Source organism: Phocoena sinus, chromosome 9 (assembly GCF_008692025.1).
Source record: "Phocoena sinus isolate mPhoSin1 chromosome 9, mPhoSin1.pri, whole genome shotgun sequence".
In the NCBI taxonomy this organism is placed as follows: Eukaryota; Metazoa; Chordata; class Mammalia; order Artiodactyla; family Phocoenidae; genus Phocoena; species Phocoena sinus.
In genome coordinates, this window is record NC_045771.1 from 98,164,218 (window position 1) to 98,187,270 (window position 23,053).

General features: G+C 59.8%; 1 protein-coding gene across 1 annotated transcript in view; it reads left to right on the top strand.

Moving 5' to 3' along the window:
• The first annotated feature begins 315 nt into the window (after positions 1 to 315).
• Positions 316 to 23,053, top strand: part of ADCY1 (adenylate cyclase 1) — a 114,908-nt gene continuing 92,170 nt past the window's right edge. Inside the window, exons 1-2 of the mRNA XM_032643229.1 lie at positions 316 to 1,060; positions 20,722 to 20,871. Of these exons, the coding sequence (XP_032499120.1) occupies positions 416 to 1,060; positions 20,722 to 20,871 (795 nt within the window). The 5' untranslated portion in view covers positions 316 to 415. The remainder of the gene's footprint in view (positions 1,061 to 20,721; positions 20,872 to 23,053) is intronic.

Consider the following 23,053-nt stretch of genomic DNA (forward strand, 5'->3'; position numbering starts at 1 on the left):
TTTCGGCATTTTTAACGCCCCGAGAGACAGCACAGTGCGTGGCACTGCGCACCAGTGGGGAAACTGAGGCCGGGAGCGGGCTAGGTGGGTGCCCGAGGTTCACGCGGCCCCTCCGGCGGCGGGAGGCCTGGGATGCGGCGTTGGGGTGCGGGCCGGCGCGCGCGCGTGTGCCTCGCGCGCCCAGGCCCGCGGCTCCGAGCTCGGCTGTCGCAGCGCGGTCTCCGGAGGACCGGGGCCGGGGCGCGGGCGGCGCCAGTGCGCAGGCGCAGCGGGCGGGAGGGGACGCGCTCGGGGCGCGCGCGCGGGGCAGCAGGCGCCCCAACTCTGCCCGCCGCGCCCCGGCGCCTCGCCGCCCGCCCGCCCGCCCGCCCGGCGCCCCGGCCGGCGAGGGGCGCGCCCGCTGCATGGCGCTGGGATGGCGGGGGCGCCGCGCGGCCGAGGCGGCGGCGGAGGCGGAGGCGGCGCGGGCGAGTCTGGGGGCGCCGAGCGGGCGGCGGGGCCGGGCGGCCGGCGCGGGCTGCGGGCGTGCGACGAGGAGTTCGCGTGTCCCGAGCTGGAGGCGCTGTTCCGCGGCTACACGCTGCGGCTGGAGCAGGCGGCCACGCTGAAGGCGCTGGCCGTGCTCAGCCTACTGGCGGGCGCGCTGGCCCTGGCCGAGCTGCTGGGCGCGCCGGGGCCCGCGCCCGGCCTGGCCAAGGGCTCGCACCCCGTGCACTGCGTGCTCTTCCTGGCGCTGCTCGTGGTCACCAACGTCCGCTCGCTGCAGGTGCCCCAGCTGCAGCAGGTCGGCCAGCTCGCGCTGCTCTTCAGCCTCACCTTCGCGCTGCTCTGCTGTCCCTTCGCGCTCGGCGGCCCCGCCGGGGCCCACGCCGGGAGGGCAGCGGTGCCTGTGGCAGCCGACCAGGGCGTCTGGCAGCTCCTTTTGGTCACCTTCGTGTCCTATGCCCTGCTGCCCGTGCGCAGCCTGCTGGCCATCGGCTTCGGGCTCGTGGTGGCCGCCTCGCATTTGCTGGTCACGGCTACCTTGGTCCCCGCCAAGCGCCCACGTCTTTGGAGGACGGTAAGTGCCGCGCGCGCTCCCGATCCGGTCTGGGACACACCTGCCCGGGAGGGACTGGGAACGCGGGGAGGAGGGCGCGCATCGCCAGGTTGGGCAGGTGGGGAAACTGAGGCCCCGAATTCGAGGGGGGACGTTCAAGGTCACTCAGAGAATTGGGGACACAGTGGGGGCTGGCACCCTGGGGCCGACTCTTTTCCGAGTTACAGTCCACAAAGCGCTCCTGGGTGTGGAATGTGGAGACCGGTAGACTAGTGTGGAGAGGGCAAGGATTGGCAAGGTCAGGCAGCTGGTGAGCGGCCAGGTGCGGCCAGAGCTCGGGTCCGACGCTGTCTGTCTGCGCCCATCCCCGCAGGAGGGACGAAAAGTAGGCTCGGGGAGCAGGCCAGGGCAGGCAGGATTCCTGCGGGCTGTGCAGACAGCCTAGGGTGCCTCTCCCTCACGCTTGGCGCCTGGAGCCCATGCGGCGCTCGCAGAGACCCCCTCCCAACCGTGCTGCCATGGGGGAGGTGGGAAGGGGGCAAGGACTTTGGCCCCCTCCAGCCACCCTGGCGCCCAGTTGTGGACCCGTTCGGGGTCCACAGGGACAGGGTTTGCCAAGGTCGCACAGGGCTGTGGTCTCTTCCGACCTGCTCTGCCGCAGCCGGCACCCAGGCTCGCAGCGCCTGAACTTTGTCACTGTCTTTCCCTGGCGGGCAAGATCGTTGCGAGGATCCCATGCCGGCTGCTGCCCGTGGGCTCCTCCCCAGCCCAAGGACTCCAGAGGTCTGAGGCAGATGTCTTGCCGCGTGGTGCTTTTGGAGCTTTTCCGTGCAGCCCAGCCTATCCCACCTGGGCTTGGAGGGCCCTGAGGGAGGGTTCTGTTTCTGCCTCTGGCTGCATTTTGGCAAGAGGGCGGGGTGGGTGGGGTGGGGTGGGGGAGCCCATCGAGGGAGAGAAAGGGGGAGATGGAGGAGATGGGGTGAGGAGGGGAAGCTGGACAGATCTGGCTTTGGGAGGAACAGCTGGGGTGGGGGGAGTGATGGGTGTCAGACAGCTGGGGCTGGGGCCCCACTAAGGACCCACCACCCGAGGACCAAGGGAGGGGCCCCCAGACAGTGATGCCCGGGATGCACAGGGTCAGAGGGGCCATGGGACACACAAGAGTGACACAATGCTGGACCTATATTTCAGGGCCCAGAGAGGCCAGTGTGTGGTGAGGGCTGGGAGGGGAGGAGGAGGGAGTATGTGGAGAGGGGCTGGGGGGTGTGGGGAAGAGAGGAAGGGAAGTAGGGGTGAAGGCCGGAGGCAGAGAGGAGACAGAGATAAAGGCAGAAAAAAGGGAAGAGGGCCAGAGGGCTGCGTGCCCCCAGGGAGGGGAGGAAGGTGATGGGAGGGGGGAGGGGAAGGGGGAGGGGAGGGGAAGGGGGAGGGGAGGGGGGAGGGTTTGTTTCTCCAGCAGGCCTCCTATGGGCTTTGAGTGCGGCTTGTTTGACCTTCGCAGGGGGCACCCCTGTATCTCTCCCCCAACAACCCTCCCATGTGTTGTGGTTGTCCCTCTCCCCCCTCACCCAGCCAGGCCCCCCCAGTAAGGACAACTTCCCTACCAGGACCCGGAGGGAGGCCAGGTCAGCTGCAGGTGGGGAGGGGGCCTGGACAGGCCTGGGCTGGGGCCTGGCTCAGTTCTGGTTGCACCCAGGGCTTCAGTCAGCTGCTTCAGTGACAGGCAATACTATTGTCTTCTTTTTTAATAACCAACGCTTTATGTAGCCTGTAGTCATGCCTTTTAGAGAATTAAAAGATTAAAACAGAGAGGGGGGAGGGGTGTGGGAGGGGGAGTCTGTAAAGGTGCCTCGGGCACTCAGAACTCTGCCCCTCCCCCAGGATAAGAGGACCTCCTGTATTCTAGGAAGAAAGGGAGACCATCGTGGGGGTGTGGGAGTCGTAGGGAGCAGACATCTGGGCTTCACTGCTACTGGCTGTGATTCCCTGGGCAATGCAGACCCTTCCTTTTCTGAGCCTCAGTTTCCCCACCTGTCTAAAGGGCATCGCAGCTCCCCTGTAGGGCTGTGGTGAAAGTTCGTACTGGGAAAGCACGTATTTGAAATCTCAGGCCCCTTCTGAATCGTTTTGGCTTCTTTAGAATGTTCGTATTCAAGCCCATGAGTCTGTACAGGTGGTGGTGATATTGAGAGACAGATGGGGATGGATGCAGAGAAATATGTGGTGACCGACTGTATGGTGCCCCAGGGATTCTCCCTTCCAATTAGCAAATTCTGGGAGTCTGGGAAATCTGTCCTTGGTGAGCTCTGCAACTTGGTATTCGGGACCAGTGAAGAAGATAGCACCCACGTTTCCGAAGCATGTCCGCTGCTAATCACGCTTCACCGCCTCCCTGCCATCTTGCAGTACACTCACCTGCTGACGAGCGCTGCTCCCGCAGGGTGGGATTTGGGGCAGGCAGAAGCCCTGCAGGACACAGGGTAGAGGCCAAAAAGAGGCAGAAGAAGGACTGGATGAATGAGGCGGTCTGTGCAGGGGTGCCGCCTTTGCTGCATATATGCTCGCCGGAGAAAGCGTGCTCTGGGGACTGAGACCGGGGTTCAAGTGTGGGCTCCCAGAGCCTCAGGCCCTCCGCAGGGAGGCTCTAAGGCTTTCTTGCCGCAATTCTGTACCGCCCTGGTGTGTGGGAATCTGGGGACGCAGCCATGTGCTTTTGGGCTCTGTAGAGCCGGGGCCAGCCCAGTTGCTGGGAGGCCGAGGTGGACATGCAGAAAGCCGGCCATGTGACTGCACTGCTGAAATTTGGGGGGCTCCACCCTTCCCCGAGAGGGTGTGCCTGCCGCTTTCCGCTAGAGCAGAAAGAATTTGGGGGAAATGGCCTTATTCCCACCTGGCCCAGCACCAAGGATGAGCCCCATGAATGTGGACCGGACTGGGTCCCCCCCCCTCCCAGCCCCTTGCTTTCAGGGCCCCCCCGGTTGTACCTAAACACAGGCAGTCACTTTTATTTAACTGGGCAATGTGTCAGAACTGAAGGCATCACGTTCAGGAACACCTGAGGCCCGCTCAGAACCAGCAGCGGTGGGCAGGCTGGAGGGCATGAGGTGGGGGGCTGAGCACAGCAGCCTGGGGTCCTGGGGCTTCGAGGGTGGCGGAGGAGGGGAGGGGGAGATGCCAGATTTGTCCCTTGTTGACTGACAGAGCCTTGAGGGGGGAGGCTCTGGGAGGAGGTGACTGTGCTCAGGGACAGGTTGGCTGGGGAGTGGTGGGGAAGCAGAGTCAGGGGAGTGCTTGTGAAGGTCATTGCCCGGGAGTGATGGTGGGGCAGGAGGGGTGTCTCTGGAGAAGGGTTGCTGGCTCAGGGTGCCTGCCCTGCCCCTCAGGCGCCTTGCCTGTGATGGGTGCAGGGCGCAGAGCCCCAGCTTCCGCCCTTTGCTGACTCTCTCCCCAGGGCTCCCTCCCGGATGCCTGCTTTGTGGGCAGGTGGGTCAGGATTGCTGTCTCTTTTCAGAGGGGGGATAGCGAGGGGCCACTGCAGTATGCAACTTGCAGTGCAGTCTGATTGCCTGTCCACGTAAAGGAAATGTGTTTAGTGCCTGAACCACAGAAAGGGTAACAGATCGCTGCTGTCCTGGGGAGCTGGGAGCTCGGCCAGAATTCCCCCTGCCCCTCCAGTTTGGTCTGAGCCCTTGAGGAGAACGTGAGTGCTGGCAGGTAGAGCCACGTGACCGCTGTCACGTGTGTGCTGGCGGTACCGGCCGCCACATGGGCTTGGGCAGCCCATGCCTCCCGCCCCTGTGTGTCTCCCACCCCTCCTTCCAGATCTGTGCCCCTCCCTCAGCCTAGCGCCTCCTCAGGCGGGGCCCTCCCCCCTCCATGGCCCCCTGCTCCACTGGCTGGCCCTCTTCCCCTCTGGTCCTCTGCATCTCCCCTCACCCCACCTCCCTGGACCCTCTCCTGACAAGCCCGCCTCTGCACCCGTGCCGCACCCGTGCCCCCGGTGGGGGCCCTTCTCCTCTGGCTGGGCTCTTTCCTAGGTGGGGCCCCTCTCCTGCTGCACGTAACCCCCCAGCCTCCTGACTGCCCCCTACCGGCCCCTCCCTCTCCCTCCCCTGCCCTGGCTGGATCCCATCACCCGCTGGCTCACCTGCCTTGGCTCCGGTCACTGGGCAGGGCTCAGCCCCACAGTGACTTACTGCCCCGGCTTTCCACCCCCTGCACATTACAGCCCGGCTGCTCCCTGAGCCTTGGGCAGTGTCCAGTGGCTCCTCCAGGCCTCCAGGTTCATGTCCAGCGGGCATCCCACAGGGCACACCTGATTCCCCAACCCCCTTGTCTGATGGGCGGTCCCCTCCCTAAACCTGGTCTGTTTCCATCACAGCTGTGTCATCCTCCCGCCAGGGCAGCCTGCTCTAACTAAGAAGCACCTAGAGCTGCCTACACCAGGGCAGCAGGAACTGGGGCCTGGGTGGGGGGGAACCGTCCTGGCGTCGGGCGAGGGTTCCCACCTGTTCCCCCTCTGGGCGGTCCTGTGGCCCCCAGGCTTTCCTCTGTGGCCGCAGGACCCCCAGACTGTCCATGTGCTGGAGTCTGGCCCCCCGGTGGACCTGGTGGAAGGGCCGGGGACCAGGCGAAGCAGACAGGGCTGTGAAACCTCGCAGCTGCTCGGGCTGGGGCACCTTCTCTGGACAGTTCTGCGATCCACGTTTGGGTGCCAGGCCCCGAGCTAGGGGACCAGACCACCTGCCCTCCGGAAAGTTAGTCTTTGGGGACCCCGATCAACAACTGGAACTGCAGTCTGTGCTGGGGGGAGTGTGTGTGACCTTCGGAGGCGTGTGAAGGGGACAAGGCAGACGGGGGGCTCAGCGTGGCCTCCTGAGGACAGTGTGCTCCAGCGCTGGTCACCACGGGGCCAGGGAGGAGGGTGTGGAAGAAAGGGCAGGTGCGGGGAGGCCCTGGGGCTCGGGCCACAAGGAATATTCGGAGGTCTCCCTCAAGCGGGTCCTGTGGGGAAACGTCCCCACCCGCCGCCCTTTCCATGGGCTCACAGTGGTTCTGGGGTGATGCCCTTCTCCCCTCACATCTGTGAGGTCCAGAAGGTCAGGGCCCAGCCTCTCGGTTGACGGGTCTCCTGCTCGCTCTGTGTTCCTGCAGGCTTGGAGCCCAGAAATGTCCTCGGATCATTTCCTGACTCAAATGGGGTGGGTCGGAATTCCCGGCACCGCGGGGGCTCTGCTCCGAGCTGTGGTGCGGTGGGCAGGGGACTTACCCTGTGCCTCGGTTTCCTCCGAGGTCACGCCCGTGGTTGTGTAGGTGCAGGTGGCCCTCTGGGACCGTGGCTTCCCCGCAGCGTGGGCCAGCACTCAGTGAAGTGGGAGTCTCCTCTCGTCATCACAAATTGAGCGTAGCCTGTGACCTACGGGTTTTCCCTGCCTCGGTGACCCTCTGTCTGGTCTTGGTCAAACGCTGAAAGAGACACGCAGGATGCCGGTGGCAGGCCGTCTGTCCAGACTGTGCCCTTTGGGTGTTTCCATCGCTTCCGGCCGGTGTGCTGTTGGGAGCCCTCCCGTAGCACAGCCCGGCAGCGGCAGCCAGAGGGCTGTGTCTGTGCTGAGCCTCCCCACGTGCCAGGCTGGGCAGGGGCTGGCGGTGGGGCAGGAAGGGCCGCATGGCAGCCGGGAGGCCTGGGCCACCACCCCGCCCCTGCACCTCCAGGTGAGACCCTGTTCCCGGACTGCAGGCACCTTAGTTTGCACCGAGGGGCTGAGCCAGGAAGGCAGAAAAGACCTTCCCGCCCCTAAAGTGCTGGGTTCCGCCGTGTTTGAGGATGTGAGTCACACGTGGTCCGTCGTCTCTCTCACACGCATGTGCATGCACACATACAAACACACTCAAGTGCACACTCATACCCACACAAATGCACATACAAGCACACTCACGCTCACACACGTTCGCGCAACACACTCTGATTATTTTTACTGTTTTCCGGGTGGACGTGTCTCCCCCGAGGGAAATGGGGCCCGGGGCCCTCCAACTCCACGACCAGTGCATGAAATGACACCAGGCCCCAGGCTCTGCCCAGGTGGGGAGGTCGGGTGAGGGGGCCGTGTGTGTAGGACTGAGAGCCTTGGGGAAGAGTGACAAGGGCCGGGACCCCTACCGGCTGTGTCCCTCTGCCCTCTGTCTGCTTTGCGTCAGTCCAGGCAGGGCAGGCTGGGCTTCCTCGGGCTCACGTCCACGTGCGGGGTGTGGCATGGGGCTGACGCGGCGTCCCCACCCACTGCAGGCTGTCCCTCTCTGCCGCATCTGCGGCCCTCCGGTCTTCGTCCCCCCTGGATCCTGCTCTGTCCCCTTCCCTCCTGGACCCTGTCTTCTTGGATTGGAGAGTGGTGGGATCTGCCTTGATACCGAGCTGCCAGGGTTCTCTGGGGGGGCTGGGCAGAGCATGCCTGCAGCTCTGGGGGCGGGGCCTCTGTGCGCGCCTGCGCGTGTTGTGGACGTGCGCGCGCATGAGTGCACACGTGTAATGTACGTGCCTGTGTGTGCACACGTAGGTGCCCGTGTGTGCACACGTGCGTGCAGGGGGACAGGATGCCCAGGAGAGCGACCCTGGGGACGGGACTCCCATCCGTGGGGCGTCAGGGTCACTGGACATGCTGGGTGCTCCCTCCTGCTGTCCACACCCTGCAGAGGGGGAAGCCCTCCCTGTGGGCACGTTCCCAGTCTGAAGGCAGCTTTCTAGTTTGATTCTGAAGTACAGAGTGACTATATCAGGGTCCAGCTTTTCCTTTGCCGACGTAGACCCTGGCTTCCCGGGAGCACAGCTGACTCTGGTCTTCTTGTTCATGCAGTGGCTCGTATGGGGCCCAAGGCACCATGTGCCCAGGCTGGGGGATGTCAGATGCCACACTCTGGACAAGGAGAATGACCGACCACAGCAGGGCCTGCCCCCTCGAACCTGGGCCGTGCCCGGGACCCTGGCCCTCCGGCCGGCCCTCCTGTGTGGCCTCTTGTCCCGTGCACTGTCCCCCTAGCGCCCTTCTCAGCAGCTGCCTGATGAGCCCGTGTGAGACTGCATTCTTCCAAGGGTGCTTCCCACATCTGCACTGGCAGTCTTGTGCTGCATGAGAGCATCTGAGGGAGGCGTCCGCCCTGGGACACTCTGCCCACTGCTGCCGGGAGAACTTGGTCGTGGGCATTGGTGGGAGGGGGAGCCTTGTGCTGGAGTGATGACCTTCTGTGAAATCGTTAGTGCATTTTTCTTAGTGCCTTTGCCTAGTTTCCTTATGGGAGAAACACTCTCTTGTTAAGAGAAGGCGTTGCCTCCCTGAATCAACCGTGGCCAAAGGGATCTGAAATGTGTGCTCTTTGAACTTGTTTTGCAAGATGGCTGCTTTCCCAAACACATGTGCCCTGCTGCGTGGATGAGAAGCTCAGTGAGCACATCTGGGGAATCACTGGTTTAGCCTAAGGATTTGGAAATATCTCTGATGCTTTATTTTATTATTTTTTTAATTTTTAAAAAATTTATTTATTTAATTTTTTACTTTCGGCTGCCTTGGGTCTTCATCGCTGCGCGCAGGCTTTCTCTAGCTGCGGCGAGCGGGGCTACTCTTCGTTGCGGTGCGCAGGCTTCTCATTGCGGTGGCTTCTCTCGTTGCAGAGCACGGGCTCTAGGCGTGCGGGTTCGGTAGCTGTGGCTCACGGGCTCTAGAGCGCAGGCTCAGTAGTTGTGGCGCACGGGCTTAGTTGCTCCGCGGCATGTGAGATCTTCCCGGCCCAGGGTTCAAACCCATGTCGCCTGCATTGGCAGGCGGATTCTTAACCACTGTGCCACCAGGGAAGCCCCTGATGCTTTATTTTAAAGCAGATCCTTACCTGCAGGAATCACAGGTGGTTCCTGGGTACTCACTGTGTCCCGGGAGCAGCCTGTGCAGTGGGACCCTTTTCTGAAGTCCAGTTTGTTCAAGGGTCAGAAATGGGCAGTGGGGTGAGATCTTCTTTGTGGATAGAGTCGGCGTCCAGGTGTGTAAAGGTGAACGGAGGCGCTGAAATACTGCAGGTGCTGTGGACGGGTGGGTGGGACTTGGAGGCACACGGTCCTGTGGCCCAGCTCACTCGTGCACCAGCAGGTGGGGTGAGCCGGGACCCCAACACCAGGAGGTGCCCTTGATGAAGATGCCGAGGGTTACATAGCACTGCGCCTGGGTCCCCCTGCCCCTACCTAGGTGTGGTGACCACAGCCCAGCGGGCCTCAGCCTTGGGGCTTAGAAACCCAACGGCAGGAGCTCACAAGAGCTCCTTTAAAAAAATAACTTGTTTTTATTTTATTTTTATTATGGAAACTTCAATCATACACAAGAGTAGAAGGACCAGCGTGGTGATTTCTTGGGTAGAAGCCCTCAGCTCCAACAGTTACCGACATTTTGCCCTTCTTCTTTCGAAAGATGGTAGCCCTAAAATACTTCTATTAATTGGAAAACAGAGCTAAGAAGCAATTACATTAATTTGACAACACACTCGTGAGCGATGTTGAAAAGCCAGCTATGCTTGAAAAGATGACAAGAGCACCACCCGGCTTGCGGTGACTGAGTAGAGGTGGGAATGAATGGGTCCCCCTGTGAGCACCCTTGGAAAGGAGGTGAGAGGGACCCAGGGGTCTTAGGGCCTGGCCCACAGACCAAACGCACAGCGGCTCTGCAGGGTGGGGTGGGGGGCATGTGGGGAGTCAGGGGGTGGTGGAGCGGGGGGTGGGTGCGTTGGGCAGCAGCTCCCTCCTTGTCTTGTGACCGCACTGCCCTCTGTGACTGAGGAGGACGTCCCTGGAGCCGCACCCTCGAGTCCACACACCTGGCTTCTCTGCAGGACGGGCCCCGGGTCCCGTGCTGGGGACAGTCTGGGCGGCAGCAGATTGAAAATGGATCAAGTTCAGTGGAGGAGTTTGAATGCTGAGTAGGGGTGATCTTGGGGTGCCTCGGGATTGGGGGGTCAGGAGGCCGCCGAGTGAAAGGAGGGGAACCCTTGCGGGCAGAGGCATCAGCGAGCGGGAGGAGTGCCGAGGGGAGAGCGTGGGCTCCCCAGAGCTGCGCGCTGCATGGGCCGCGGGGGCATTTGGGGTGCGACACGCTCTGTACGTGGATGGGGGAAGGGGGACAGGTGAGCGGCCGGCCTGGGAAAGTGGGCAGAGCACGGAGCTCCTCGGGTCTCAGGCCTGCCGTGGAGGCGGGACGTTGTCCTGGAGACCACGGGAGTGTGAGAGCAGCGACCGGGGGTGTGGGTGCAGCAACTGGGGGTGTGGGTGCAGTGACGGGGGGACGATCTTGTGCGGATATTTGAACTCTTTTCCAAACCGCCATGAACCTTTTAAAATTTTTGTTTTTTTCTTTGTGGTGTGTGTGTGTTATTCCCCCTTATGAAGGGTCCCTCTGAGGACACCAGGGGCACACGTTTCCCGTTTAACTGCCCAGCTTGTAAATCTGAAGTGTCTGCCCTTCCTTCCTGAGGCCCTTTGGGGACGGGGCAGGGCCCTCCGGGTGGTCCAGGTCTGACGCAGGCGCTTGTGCTTTCCTTGTTTGGCTTCTTCTGTCTTTACATACTTGGGGCTGACCAAGTGCCCTGCAGAGGAGCCTTTGCGGGAAGCCCAGAGCAGCGGAATTCCACTGGGGGACAGAGGGTCGGGGGTGTGAATGTCTGAAACTCAGCCCACACGTGCTTCAGCACCAACGGGGTGCTTAGCTCTGTCTCTCAGCTCAGCCCCCCGTTCTGAGATGGCCCCTTACGAGATGGGGAGTTCGGGGGGCAAGGGTCCCAGGGGTGAGGCTGGGCCCCGTGTCTACACTGGGCGTGGTCACTGTGCTGGGGGACTCTTGGCCAGGTGGGATTATGCCCCACCCGCCCGGGCCCTGTGGAATTGGCGCCAGCGTGGGGTCTCCCTCAGGGAAGAGGTGCAGGGCAGACCACACTCCTGTGTCCACGTGGGGACCAGGCCGTGAGCAGCCCCTTGGCTGGGGCCGTGAGAGCCGCAGCGGTCCTGGTGCCATCGTCCCCTGGGAAAACAGCCCCAGGCCGGGTGTGGTCGTGCTGGTCACTTGTGTGCCAGCCCCAGCCCAGCCTCGGAGCCCAGAAGCCAGTGGTCGGGCCCCGGAGGAGGGGCTTTCTTCTGGATTGCTGTCTCCCCACGCCAAAGAGACGTCCGTTTGGCTAGTGTCCAGTGCTGGGGGGTCCCCCTGGAGTGGGAGCCCCTTGGACATCCCCATCTGGGAGGAGGTCCTCTGAGGGGCACCGAGACGTGGCGCTAGTCTTTCCCGGGCCAAGTGGCAGTTTCCCACGTGGGCCTTAGAGGTGCCCGGGCACAGTTCCACTGCTGCCGACTGCCGTCCGTGGCAAGAAGCCGTGGGCTCCCCTGGGCTGGGCAATTCTGCCCGGACTGGCTGCTAACTCCCCTGGCCCAGGTGTTGCCTTGGGGCCTTCCCGGAGAGCCCGAGGGGTGATCTGCCGCTGTTTCCTTCCTGTGCTGAGCAGTGAGTGATGTTGGAGCCCCATGGGCTCGCTAGGAGTGCAGCCGGGCTGGACTGGGCCCAAGATGGGATCACTGCTGCAGGAGTGGTGGGTGATGTCTCCCGATGCCTCCTCCCCTGACTCTCCATCCCTCAGCCTGTGGTCACCTGCATCTCTGAGAAGCTCACGGTGACCCCCGGCCTGTCTCCCTTGTGGTTTCTGTACAGCAGGTGCTAAACCATGTGGTCACCATCTTCAGGGCACCTCCGGCCAGGCCACGAGTTCAGAGAGCTTCATGGGAGGACTTTTTTTTTTTTTTTTTTTGCTATGTCACGAGGCACGTGGGATCTTAGTTCCCCAACCAGGGGTTGAACCCGTGCCCCCTGCAGCGGAAGTGCGGAGTCTTAACCAACCACTGGACCGCCAGGGAAGTCCAAGAGACCTTCGTGGGGAAAGGAAAACTCCTGAACCCTGGGGAAATCCCGGGGGTGGCCGGTTTGGATCAGTAGATGCATTGGGCGTGTGAGGAAGCTCCCGTCTGGCAAGGTGCGGAGGTGGGGGGGGGGACACCTGGTCCTAATGGTTCACATCAGGGGGGCTCCAGGTGGGAGGGCCCTGGGGGTTCCCAGGGTGGGATGACAGGTGGTTGGCAGACGCCCTCCCCCAGTCTCCCTGAAGCATCCCTTACCCCCAGTGATCCCATTTTAAGAAATCCCTTTGATCGGATGAATGGATACAGAAGATGTGGCACATATCTACATCGGAATATTACTCAGCCATAAAAAGAAACGAAATTGAGCTATTTGTAATGAGGTGGATGGACCTAGAGTCTGTCATACAGAGTGAAGTAAGTCAGAAAGAGAAAGACAAATACCGTACGCTAACACATATATATGGAATCTAAGAAAAAAAAATGTCATGAAGAACCTAGGGGTAAGACGGGAATAAAGACACAGACCTACTAGAGCATGACTTGAGGATATGGGGAGGGGTAGGGGTAGGCTGTGACGAGGTGAGAGAGAGGCATGGACATATATACACTACCAAGCGTAACGTGGATAGCTAGTGGGAAGCAGCCGCATAGCACAGGGAGATCAGCTCTGGGCTTTGTGACCAACCTAGAGGGGTGAGAGAAGGAGGGCGGGAGGGAGACCCAAGAGGGAGGAGATATGGGGATATATGTATACGTATAACTGATTCACTTTGTTATACAGCAGAAACTAACACACCATTGTAAAGCAATTATACTCCAATAAAGATGTAAAAAATAAATAAAAGAAATCCCTTTGATGAGTGCTGCTGGAGTGGGGGGCAGCTCCCAGCTCACTGCAGGGGTGCGGAGAATGTGTGGTTTCCCTGTGGGACGCAGGGCCCACAGGTGGTCTGAAGTGGAGTGCAGTGGAGTATGGGCTTATGCCGCTCAGGTTTCCTAGCTGCGGGGGAGGTGAGCTCTTCGGGGGAGAGGGAGAACAGCTGCTTCCCCCGACTGGGCTCCAGCCGAGCCCAGTGAGGGATGCAGTGGCTAGCGGTGGGCGGGGGGCAGGGGGAACGTCTTTCTGCTGGGCAGACGTGCAGCCCTTGGCCTAACCATTGTACTTGGGAGGGGTGCTGACCACACACATGGCAGGGGTGTGTGTGTGTGTGTGTGTGTGTGTGTGTGTGTGTGTGTGAGACCCAGGACCCTGGCAGATGGGGACAGACTGACTGGTCAGTCACCTTGACACACACACACACACACACACACACACACACACACACACACACACACACGCTGGCTCTTTTATGCCCTCCAGGGACTCGCCATTCCTGTTTGTAATCTAACCCCAAAGATGGCAGGAAGGAAGCTAAGATGATGAGAAAATCCCAAAAGGGAGGTTTCTGATCTTCTCAATTATAGTTTTAATTTCAAGGGCTGGGGTCCACCTTTCACATCCTCCCGTGCAGGCCTTTCCGAAGGTCCCCTCACGCGGGCTCTCATGGCTCCAGTGGCCCCGCCCCTTCCTCCAGGGCTGGCCCTTCCGGATCCCTGTGTCCGGCCAGCGCCCAGGGTCTCTGCTGCCATCGCAACAGTCTGCTCACGTTCTGCCTGTGTCGCAGCCACTCCCTGACTCCCTGGCACCTGTGATGGGGTCCTTGTCCTGAGGGCGTCCTGCTGCCCCTGCCCTGCCGCCCCTTCCACACTTCCCACTGGGCACTCGTCCCCACCTGCCCTGGGCCTTGTGTGCAGGACAAGGGGCGGGTGAGGCCCCGGTCATCCCCCGACCAGCCACAAGCCTGGCAGCCCTGAAGCCCATGACTGCCACCACCCGTGCAGGGCCCCCAAGGCCCATCCACCCAAGGCCTGGATCCAGAGATGTGCCCGTGGCCTGGCGGGCCCTGGAGTTATGTGCCTGTGTTTGGGACGTCCTGGCCTTGGGACCTCGGGGAGATTTAACCTCTCTACGCCCGTGTCTTCCCCATAAATGGCAGGCCTCATTTCCGGGCTCACCCACCTGCCCAGGGCCTGCTTGGGGCCTGCATGGTGCCACCTTTGCTTCAGTTTGTAGCAGTCCCTGCTCGTGTGGCCTCATGGCGGTTTACCTTCTGCCTCCTAGTAAAGGTAGGCCTGCCCTCCTCCCATAGCCCCTAGAGTCCTGAACAATGGGTTCTCCTCGGTTAAGTTACTGATCTCACAGCCTCTCATGTAAAATTCACAATGATGGGGCTTCCCTGGTGGCGCAGTGGTTGAGAGTCCGCCTGCCGATGCAGGGGACACGGGTTCGTGCCCCGGTCCGGGAAGATCCCACATGCCGCGGAGCGGCTGGGCCCGTGAGCCGTGGCCGCTGAACCTGCGCGTCCGGAGCCTGTGCTCCGCAACGGGAGAGGCCACAGCAGTGAGGGGCCCGCGTACCGCAAAAAAAAAAAAAAAAAGAAAATCATAATGATGCAACGTTCAGGTGCGTGTAAAGGGGTGGGGGGCAGTGAGCCCTGTTGGTTGTGCAGGAAGCGAAGCTGCCGTGACCTCGTGCTGAGCAGCAGGGGGAGAGCTGAGGGCAGCGCAGCGGGGCCTGGGGGCCAGGGTGGAAGGTGAGGGTCTTGAACGAGCTCTAGGGTGGCGTGCCAGGGAGGGAGCAGGGACGTGGGATGGCGAAGTGCCGGCGGTGTTTAGAACTCCTGGTGCCCAGGAGAGGCTCACTTGATGAGGGCTCCCAGCCCTGCCTGAGAAACTAGCCAAGACCTGGGCGTGTGATTCCATCTGCAGGGCGTGTGGGGCTTGGGGGGCAGCGGGCGAGGGCCCTCCGGCTGGAGAGCAGTTGTGTGCCTTCCTGAGTGCAGGCCAACTGCAGGGATGTAAACGCCTGATGAGGAATTCTCCCTCCAAGTCTTTGCCCTGTGTCACAAGAGTGGCAAAATATTGGGAAGTGCTGCGAGTACCATCGATACGTCACGGTTAAGAGAAAGATGCGCTTCGTCGTGGTTTCCTGCAGTCACTGAATCAGTGATTCTGAACACACGTCTGACCGACAGAGTGGGTGCCCCGGAAGTCCCCAGCTGGGCCACTCGGGTGAGGGGACACAGACAGAAGGTCTGGCACCCCTCCCCCCCGTGCCCTCCAGGTGGTGGCCTTAACCTCCTGGCTGGGTCTGTAGCTTTGTGGTCACTGTGGACTCAGAAAAGGCCTCCATTCCACGTGCCAGACCAGGCCTGTTTGTTCTCAATCCAGCCTCAGAGCTCATCTCCTCCCAGCCCCGGCAAGGCTCGCCTGGCCCTCTGGGACCTGGAGTGGCCGGCACAGGAGAGCCCTGCCCGCCACAGGGGACATCTGGACAATTCATGTTGACTGATGACCCCAGGTGCCCACCCACTGCGCGGTGCCAGCTTCTCCCTGCTCTACACTGGCCTTCCCAAGGGGCCGGGGGACCCCCAGTGCCCACTGTGGGGTGGGGGTTGGCTGCCTGCCCCGTGGGCAGGGGCTGATGAGCTGCCGTGGCCATGCACACCTGTCGCCAGGTGATCTCATCCTTTTCCCTGCAGTGCTTCCTCTGCTGGCCGTCTGCCCAGGTCACGGGGCCTGCAGGGCAAGGGCTTGGGAGGGGGATGCTCCTGCCAGGCCTGCCCTGCACGCTCCAGTGCAGTTCCCTGGGCTGCGTGATCTGGTCCATGTGTGCATGTGTCTGTGGGCTGTGTCCCAGCAGCTCCCACCAGCTCAGCCTGCCCCAGAAGCCACGTCACTTTCAGACACTAGGACACGTTGATGCCTTGCCTCTTTTTTTTTTTTATATTTTTCCCAGTCTAGCTCTTATATTTAGATTTTTGATCCATTTTTTAAAATAACTTTATTTGTTTACTTGTTTTTATCTTTGCCTGTGTTGGGTCTTTGCTGCTGCACGCGGGCTTTCTCTAGCTGCGGCGAGCGGGGGCTACTCTTTGTTGCGGTGCACGGGCTTCTCATTGCGGTGGCTTCTCGTTGTGGAGCATGGGCTCTAGGCACGCAGGCTTCAATAGTTGTGGCATGTGGGCTCAGTAGTTGTGGCTCGCGGGCTCTAGAGCGCAGGCTCAGTAGTTGTGGCACGCGGGCTTAGTTGCTCCATGGTATGTGGGATCTTCTCGGACCAGGGCTTGAACCTGTGTCCCCTGCATTGGGAGGCGGATTCGTAACCACTGCGCCACCAGGGAAGCCTGATGCCTTGCCTCTTATGTGCCTCTCTTGATCGTGGAAAAGCTGGGGTCCCTCCCCACTGCCCATCTGACGAGGCATATGAGAGTTGGGACACAGTCTTATCAGGTCTCGTCCGAGACAGCCTGGAGAGAGGTTGGGCAGTGCAGGTGGCAGCAGGGGTGTCTGCGTGTGAGTTCTCCCTCTGTCCCTTTCCAGCCCAGCCCCCTCACCACCCCTGTGTCCTCAGTTCTTCATTCCAGAAATACCAGGCACCTGGTATGATATGAGAGGCTCTATTCCAGGCTCCTGGATCAGTCGTGGACCTGACAGACTGAGGCCCCTCGAGGGGTAGACAGCATGCAGAGAAGGTGACAAGTGAGTTAATGTTATATAACGTGTTGGAAGACGGTAACTGCTAAACACAATAGAAGGAAAGGAAGAAGGAAAGAAATAGAACTGGTCAGTGGGAGAATACTCAAAGCCCAGGTGAGAGTGTGTGCATTTTTAGACACAGGGGTCAGGTCAGCTGTTTTGAGAAGGTGCCATGTGAGTGGAGGCCCTGGAGGTCGGGGGTGAGCCAGGCGCTGTGTGGGAAAGGGGGTCCCACCCAGGGACGCAGGGCAGAGGCCCTAAGAAAGTAGGCAAGGCCAGGGGGACACGAGGAGGACAGGATGTAGGGGCCTCTGGCCTGGGCCACGGAGGGCTTTGGGCACAGGAAGACGGCAGGTCAGGGGTTCAGAGCAGAGGACCGTGCGGGGAGCCTGCAGAGCTGGGAGAAGCACAGGGCGGGTTAGGAGGTAGCTCGGCAGCCAAGCAGCCGTCGGCAGCGGGGTGTCAGCGCCCCGTCTGTTGGAGACGGAGTGGGAGGATTTGCTGGTGGGGGCAATGGGCCCAGGCCTGAGAGGCTTCCAGGGGCCCGGGTCCGCTGAGGTGGGAGAGGCTACTGGGGTGAGTGCTGGGGATGACCAGGGGTCCTGCCAGGGTCTGTCCCATGCAAGGTTGAGCTGGAGATGCACATGGGCTGCGGAGGGGCACGGCTGGCTGGTCCAAGCTGAAGGTGTCGATCTGGGGTCTTCGGCACAGGGCTGGGCTCCCAAGGTGAGTGTGGATGAGACACCACGAGGGGTGGAGTTTGTGGTGGAGGGGCGTCCAGGTGTGAGGCGTGGACCAGAGGAGGCTGGGGAAGGGGCTGGGGGAGGGGAGCTGACGGTGGGCTGGGCACTGGGACCTGAGCCTGGGCTCAGGATGTGAAGGTGGCCCCGACCTGGTGACAGACCACCCAGGGAGACTGTGGAAGGGAAGGCAGGCTGGGGTGCGGCCCAGGCGGGGGCGAGGTGAGGCCTTTTCAGGAGTTTTGCTGGAAAGGGGAGAAAAATGGGCAGGCCTGGGAGAGGAAGAGGGTAACAGAGAAGGATCTCATTTTCAGGGGAAAGAAATAATCAGACGCTTGCCGAGGATGATGGTTGGAAGTTGCGGGTCCCAGCTGAAGTGGGGAGGGGGCGCCCCGCGGGCAGTGGGCAGTGGGACCGGCTGGGCTGGGCAGAGGGAGGTCGCCGGGGGAGGAGGGACAGACGAGGATTCCCGTGCGGCCGGAGGAGCACCCCAGCCCAGGGTCGTGCACGGAGCTGGCTTCGATTCCAGAGTGTGAGGGGGCAGGGGGCTGTCCTGTTGGGCTGTGGAGTTTCAGCTAGACAAGGAAGAGAGCTCGAAGGGCAAGCCTTCCAAGGGTGGGAAAGGAGCAGGATTGAGGTCCTGGCAGGGCCCTGGCATCCAGGGCAGCGTGGGCTGTGGGAAGGTCCTCGGGGGCCCGGATGCTGAGGCCCGGTGTGCGGGTCTGCTGGGTGTGCCGCGCCCTCTGCAGCGGGGGGCCCTGCCCTTACTCAGGACCTGTGTGTGTAGTGCCAGCAGGGATGCCGTGGGGTTGGTGAGGACTTGGCAGTACCAGGACGCCCTGTGGTCCTGTGGCCATGTGCTCTGGGGTGTGGTACTCAGCCTCCACCCCGGCACGTACCCTTCCCCGAGCTCAGAACCCTCTCAGCCTGTTGCCCCCATCCCCTCTCTTCTGGTGCCGGTGTGAACCAACGCCCTCTCTAGGTGACCTCTGGGCCAGATTCTCTCTGCCTTGTCACCCTCGTCCCTGATCACTGATTAGGAAGCCAGTCTTGATACCTCTCTGTGCCCCATGGGGGCAGGGGCTGCGCCTCTTGTCGCTGCTGTGTGCCCGTCACCATGGCTGCTGATCTGGGGGTGTGTGGGAATGCAGGGGGGCAGGTGTGCCGGCAGCTTCTCGTGGACGGCCTCCCCTTTCGCTCTCCTGCGGGAAGATCTCTGGGGCGCGTGGAAGCACCCTGGGTGTGTGAATGTGAATGCAGAGCACCAGGCAGGGGAGACCTGCCCGCTCCCCAGATCGCTGCTTCCGCCTCACCCTGCCCGCCAGACTCCAGCTGTGGGGTGTGCCATGGGGCTGTTTTCCATTTGAGCAGCTCACACGGTGTGGCAGGGCAGCTAGGTACTCAGTGACCACGTGGCTGGGCCTTGGTGTCCCTGGGGGGGTCACCATGGCCGGAGTAAAGGGAAGGTGTGAAGAAGGTGGGTGTAGAGGAGGCGACAAGGTGGGGCTCCCGGTGACCCAGCCCGCTCCCACCCTGCTCCTGAGTTTTCTCTTGACCAAACTGCCCAGCCTCTGCTGGCCCTTCTGCCCCCAGCCCATGCCTCACGTCTCTGCCCAGACCTCAGTAGGGACCCGCACTTCCCCCTTTTTCTGCCACCGGCTACCTGAGGCCCTGCTTTCTGGAAAAGCCGCATCTGCCAGGTGTGACCTGTGGCGTCCTGTACCCTGTGCTGAGCTGACCCCGGGCGCCTGGCCCCTCATAAGAATAAGAGACTCCTTATTAATAAGGAGTCTATAAGACTCCTTATCCTATAATAAGACTCCTTATTCTCCACCCAACTGCGTACTCCGCTCGACAGTGACAGCTGGGGGCTTCACTGCAGGGGTCATGCAAGCTGTGGGCTGACGGGCTGGAGGGCATCTCGGGAGAGGTGTCCTGTGTGTTATATGTTCTGCATGTTCAAAACCTTAAAGAGAGGCTGGGAGAGGCGTGCAGAAGCCACAGGTGATTAAGGGTCTGCTGGGAGAGAAGCGCATTTTGTGCAAAGACTCACTATTGTTTGAATTTTTAGAAACGTGTTCACTACTGCCTGTGGGCGTTTTAAACACACTCAGTATGCATTTAAATATTGACTCCACCAAACTACAATTTATTGTTTCATATACGCCGGTCTTCCTGCTGCCACCAGAAAAGTGCCTTCATCTACAGACTGGCATGAGCTGATCCCAGAATACAGCAGGTGGTCCTTTAGACACAGAAAACACTGCGTGGTACGGGGGCCAGCGCAGTGCACCTAGGTGCAGCCAGTGCTGGCCACTGTGCCTGTGAGAGGTGGCACAGGCGTTGAAGATGCATTTGTGTTCCAGCCCCCCACCGGGTTAAAGCATGGACGCTCCAGCTAGCGGGACGCTCAGATTTGGAGGTGTTCAAGGGCACAGCCAAGATGATCAGGGTCACATGGAGATACTCGGGGTCACATGGAGATGGTTGGGTCGCACGGAGATGCCCAGGTCACATGGAGATGCTCAGGTCACAATGAGGTGTTCTGGGTGACAGTGGGCACCATTTTTTTTTTTTTTTTTTTTTTTTGCGGTACGCGGGCCTCTCACTGTTGTGGCCTCTCCCGTTGCAGAGCACAGGCTCTGGTCGCGCAGGCTCAGCGGCCATGGCTCACGGGCCCAGCCGCTCCGCGGCATGTGGGATCTTCCCGGACCGGGACACGAACCTGTGTCCCCTGCATCGGCAGGCGGACTCTCAACCACTGCGCCACCAGGGAAGCCCTCTTTTTTGTTTTTAATTAACTCTCCTTCACTGCTTCTCTCCAGAGCTTTCCATGTTGCCTTTGTGGGAATAACCACTCTGTCTTCACATTCAAAACTTCTGGGTGTAATGGTTTCCTCGGGCTGTTGTAACAAAGTGCCCAGTCTGGGTGGCTTAAACAACAGACATTACTTCTCACACTTCTGGAGGCTGGTTTCTCCTGAAACCTTTCTTCTTGGCGTGTCGACGGCCATCTTCTCCCTGTGTCCTGTCTTCCCTCCGTGTGTGTCTGTGTCCTGATCTCCTCTTCTTATAAGGACACCAGTCATGTTGGATTAGGGCCCAGCCTAACGGCCTCATTTTAACTTGATTACCTCTTGAAAGACCCAAATACAGGCCCACGCTGGGGGGTTAGGGGTGAGGACTTCCACGTGAATTTCGGGGGACACACCTTGCGTCCTTTCCTACTGTTCCGTTACGTGACAAGCTTATAGCACAGGTGACCCCTGCACAGGGTGAGGGATGAGGCCTGGCTCGTGGCCATGTGAAACCGGCTTGGCACTGTGGGTCTGGCTGGCGTAGTCATTTCATGGGCTGGTGGTCGGAGGACGCGTAGGAGCCTCTGCTGAGCTGGGCCCTGTGTGTAGCCCTCTGCAATGTTCTCTCCCCTCCAGCTCGGTGCCAACGCCCTGCTCTTCCTTGGCGTGAACATGTACGGGGTCTTCGTGAGGATCCTGGCTGAGCGCTCCCAGAGGAAGGCCTTCCTGCAGGCCCGGAACTGCATCGAGGACCGGCTGAGGCTGGAGGATGAGAATGAGAAGCAGGTCAGTACCCGGGGTTTCGCCCCGAGGGACATGGGGAGCCCGGGGCGGGGGGCATAGAGCCGCACAGCCTTCTCACCAAGGGCACTGGGAGTGAGGCCCAGCCTGGCCCGCCTGGGAGTCGGGTAGGGGCCTCAGGTACCCGCTGGCCCCTCTGTCTCTGTGGACCAGCCCCCTCAGCTGGTCAGAGGAGAGGGGACAGCTGTGTGGGAGCAGAGGCAGAAGAACTGCCACCTGTGGTCATCCCTGGGCTTCGGTGTAACTGTTGGCGACATGAGGTACGGGGCTGTGGACGAGACGCCCAGGAGGCTTTGCAGGCCTCAGTGGAGGCAGAGGAGAGCTGGCCTTGGTGCCGCTGGAAGGGGCTGAGTTGCTAGGAAGTGATGGTCACCGTGTGAGCCTCACTCCCGCAGCTTGGCCTGAGGCTGCAGAGCACCCTGCCCGGCTCCTGCCAGGCCTGCTGGGACAGCTGCACTGTCCCCTGTGATCTAAAGGCTTGGAGGGAGCCGGGTGGGTTCCCACTGCCCCAGCTACTGTCACCTGCATGTCGCGGGCTCACTGCTCTCGGTGGCGTTTCCTCTGCTGCTGTCCTGGGGCCACGGGGATGCTCCAAGAGCCCTGGGCGAGGCCTTTAGCTGGGAGCACCCGGACTCCTGTGCTTTCCCAAAGTGCTGATGGCGGAGGCTTGTGTTCCCGGGGTAGGGGGGATGGGATGGGTTTATAAACGAGATGCTATTATTATTGTAAATACAAGGCGTTAAGTACAGACTGTACGTTTAAAAATGCACACACACATTTCCATTTGTAGGTATTATAATGATGCCTAGTATTTACAGTAGAAGTTGGATATCACTTAGAAATAGATGGCATATGTATGTTTAGATCATGTGTGTGGATCAGTGGGTGGCTTTGTCTGTGGGTGGTGTATGTGTGGGAGATATGTGTCTGTGAGGCTGTGTGCACTCTTGTGATGTGCATGTGGGCATGTGTGTGCACTTGTGGGTGTGTGTGCGTATGTGTGTATGTGCACGTGTGGATGTGTGTGTATAAGTGTGCTGGCACACACATGCACAAGTATAAAGAACACGTCTCCTGGGGCTGTGCACTGAACGTTTTCCCGTGCCAGCATCATCGGTGCTGATGGGGAGTCTTCGGTGCTAAGAGACCCTTGTTCATCACCTCCACGGGATCCCAGAAGTGTCTCTTCAGAGTCCTCTCCCCTTAAATACGTCGCCTGAAGTACTGGAAAAATCAACGTGGGGGCCATTCTTGTGTGTTTCTGAATCTTCCTTTGCTTTCTCTGGTATTTTTCTGTCCTCTCCATCTCCTTTCAAATATCTTCCTTTCCCACTTTCTTCAAAAAATCACTTTCTTAAGAAAAAGTATTTATTTTTACTGAAGTAGAGTTGATCTACAACGTTGTGCTAGTTTCAGGTGTACAGCAAAGTGATTCACTTACACGTACATATATATCTACGTTTTTCAGATTCGTTTTCCACATAGGTTATTATAAAATATTGAGTAGAGTTCCATGTGCTATACATTAGGTCCTTGTTGATTATCTGTTTTATATATAGTAGTGTGTATATGTTAATCCCAAACTCCCAGTTTATCCCTCCCCCCCTTCTCCTTTGGTAACCGTAAGTTTGTTTTCTATGTCTGTGGGACTATTGCTGTTTTGTAAATAAGTTCATTTGTATTATTTTTTAAGATTCCACATATAAGTGATATCATGTGCTATTTGTCTTTCTCTGTCTGACTGATTTAGTATGCTAATCTCTAGGTCCAGCCATGTTGCTGCAAATGACATTATTTCATTCTTTTTTATGGCTGAGTAATAGGCTATTGTATATATGTTCCACATCTTTTTTTAAAAATTTAATTAAATTAATTAATTTATTTATACAGAAGGTTCTTGTTAGTTATCGATTTTATACATATTACTGTATACATGTCAATCCCAATCTCCCAATTCATCCCACCTCCACCACCCGCTCCCCCACCCCACTTTCCCCTCTTGGTGACCATACGTTTGTTCTCTACTTCTGTGTCTCTATTTCTGCCTTGCAAACTGGTTCATCTGTACCAGTTTTCTAGATTCCACATATATGTGTTAATATCTGATATTTGTTTTTCTCTTTCTGACTTACTTCACTCTGTATGACAGTCCTCGGGTCCATCCACG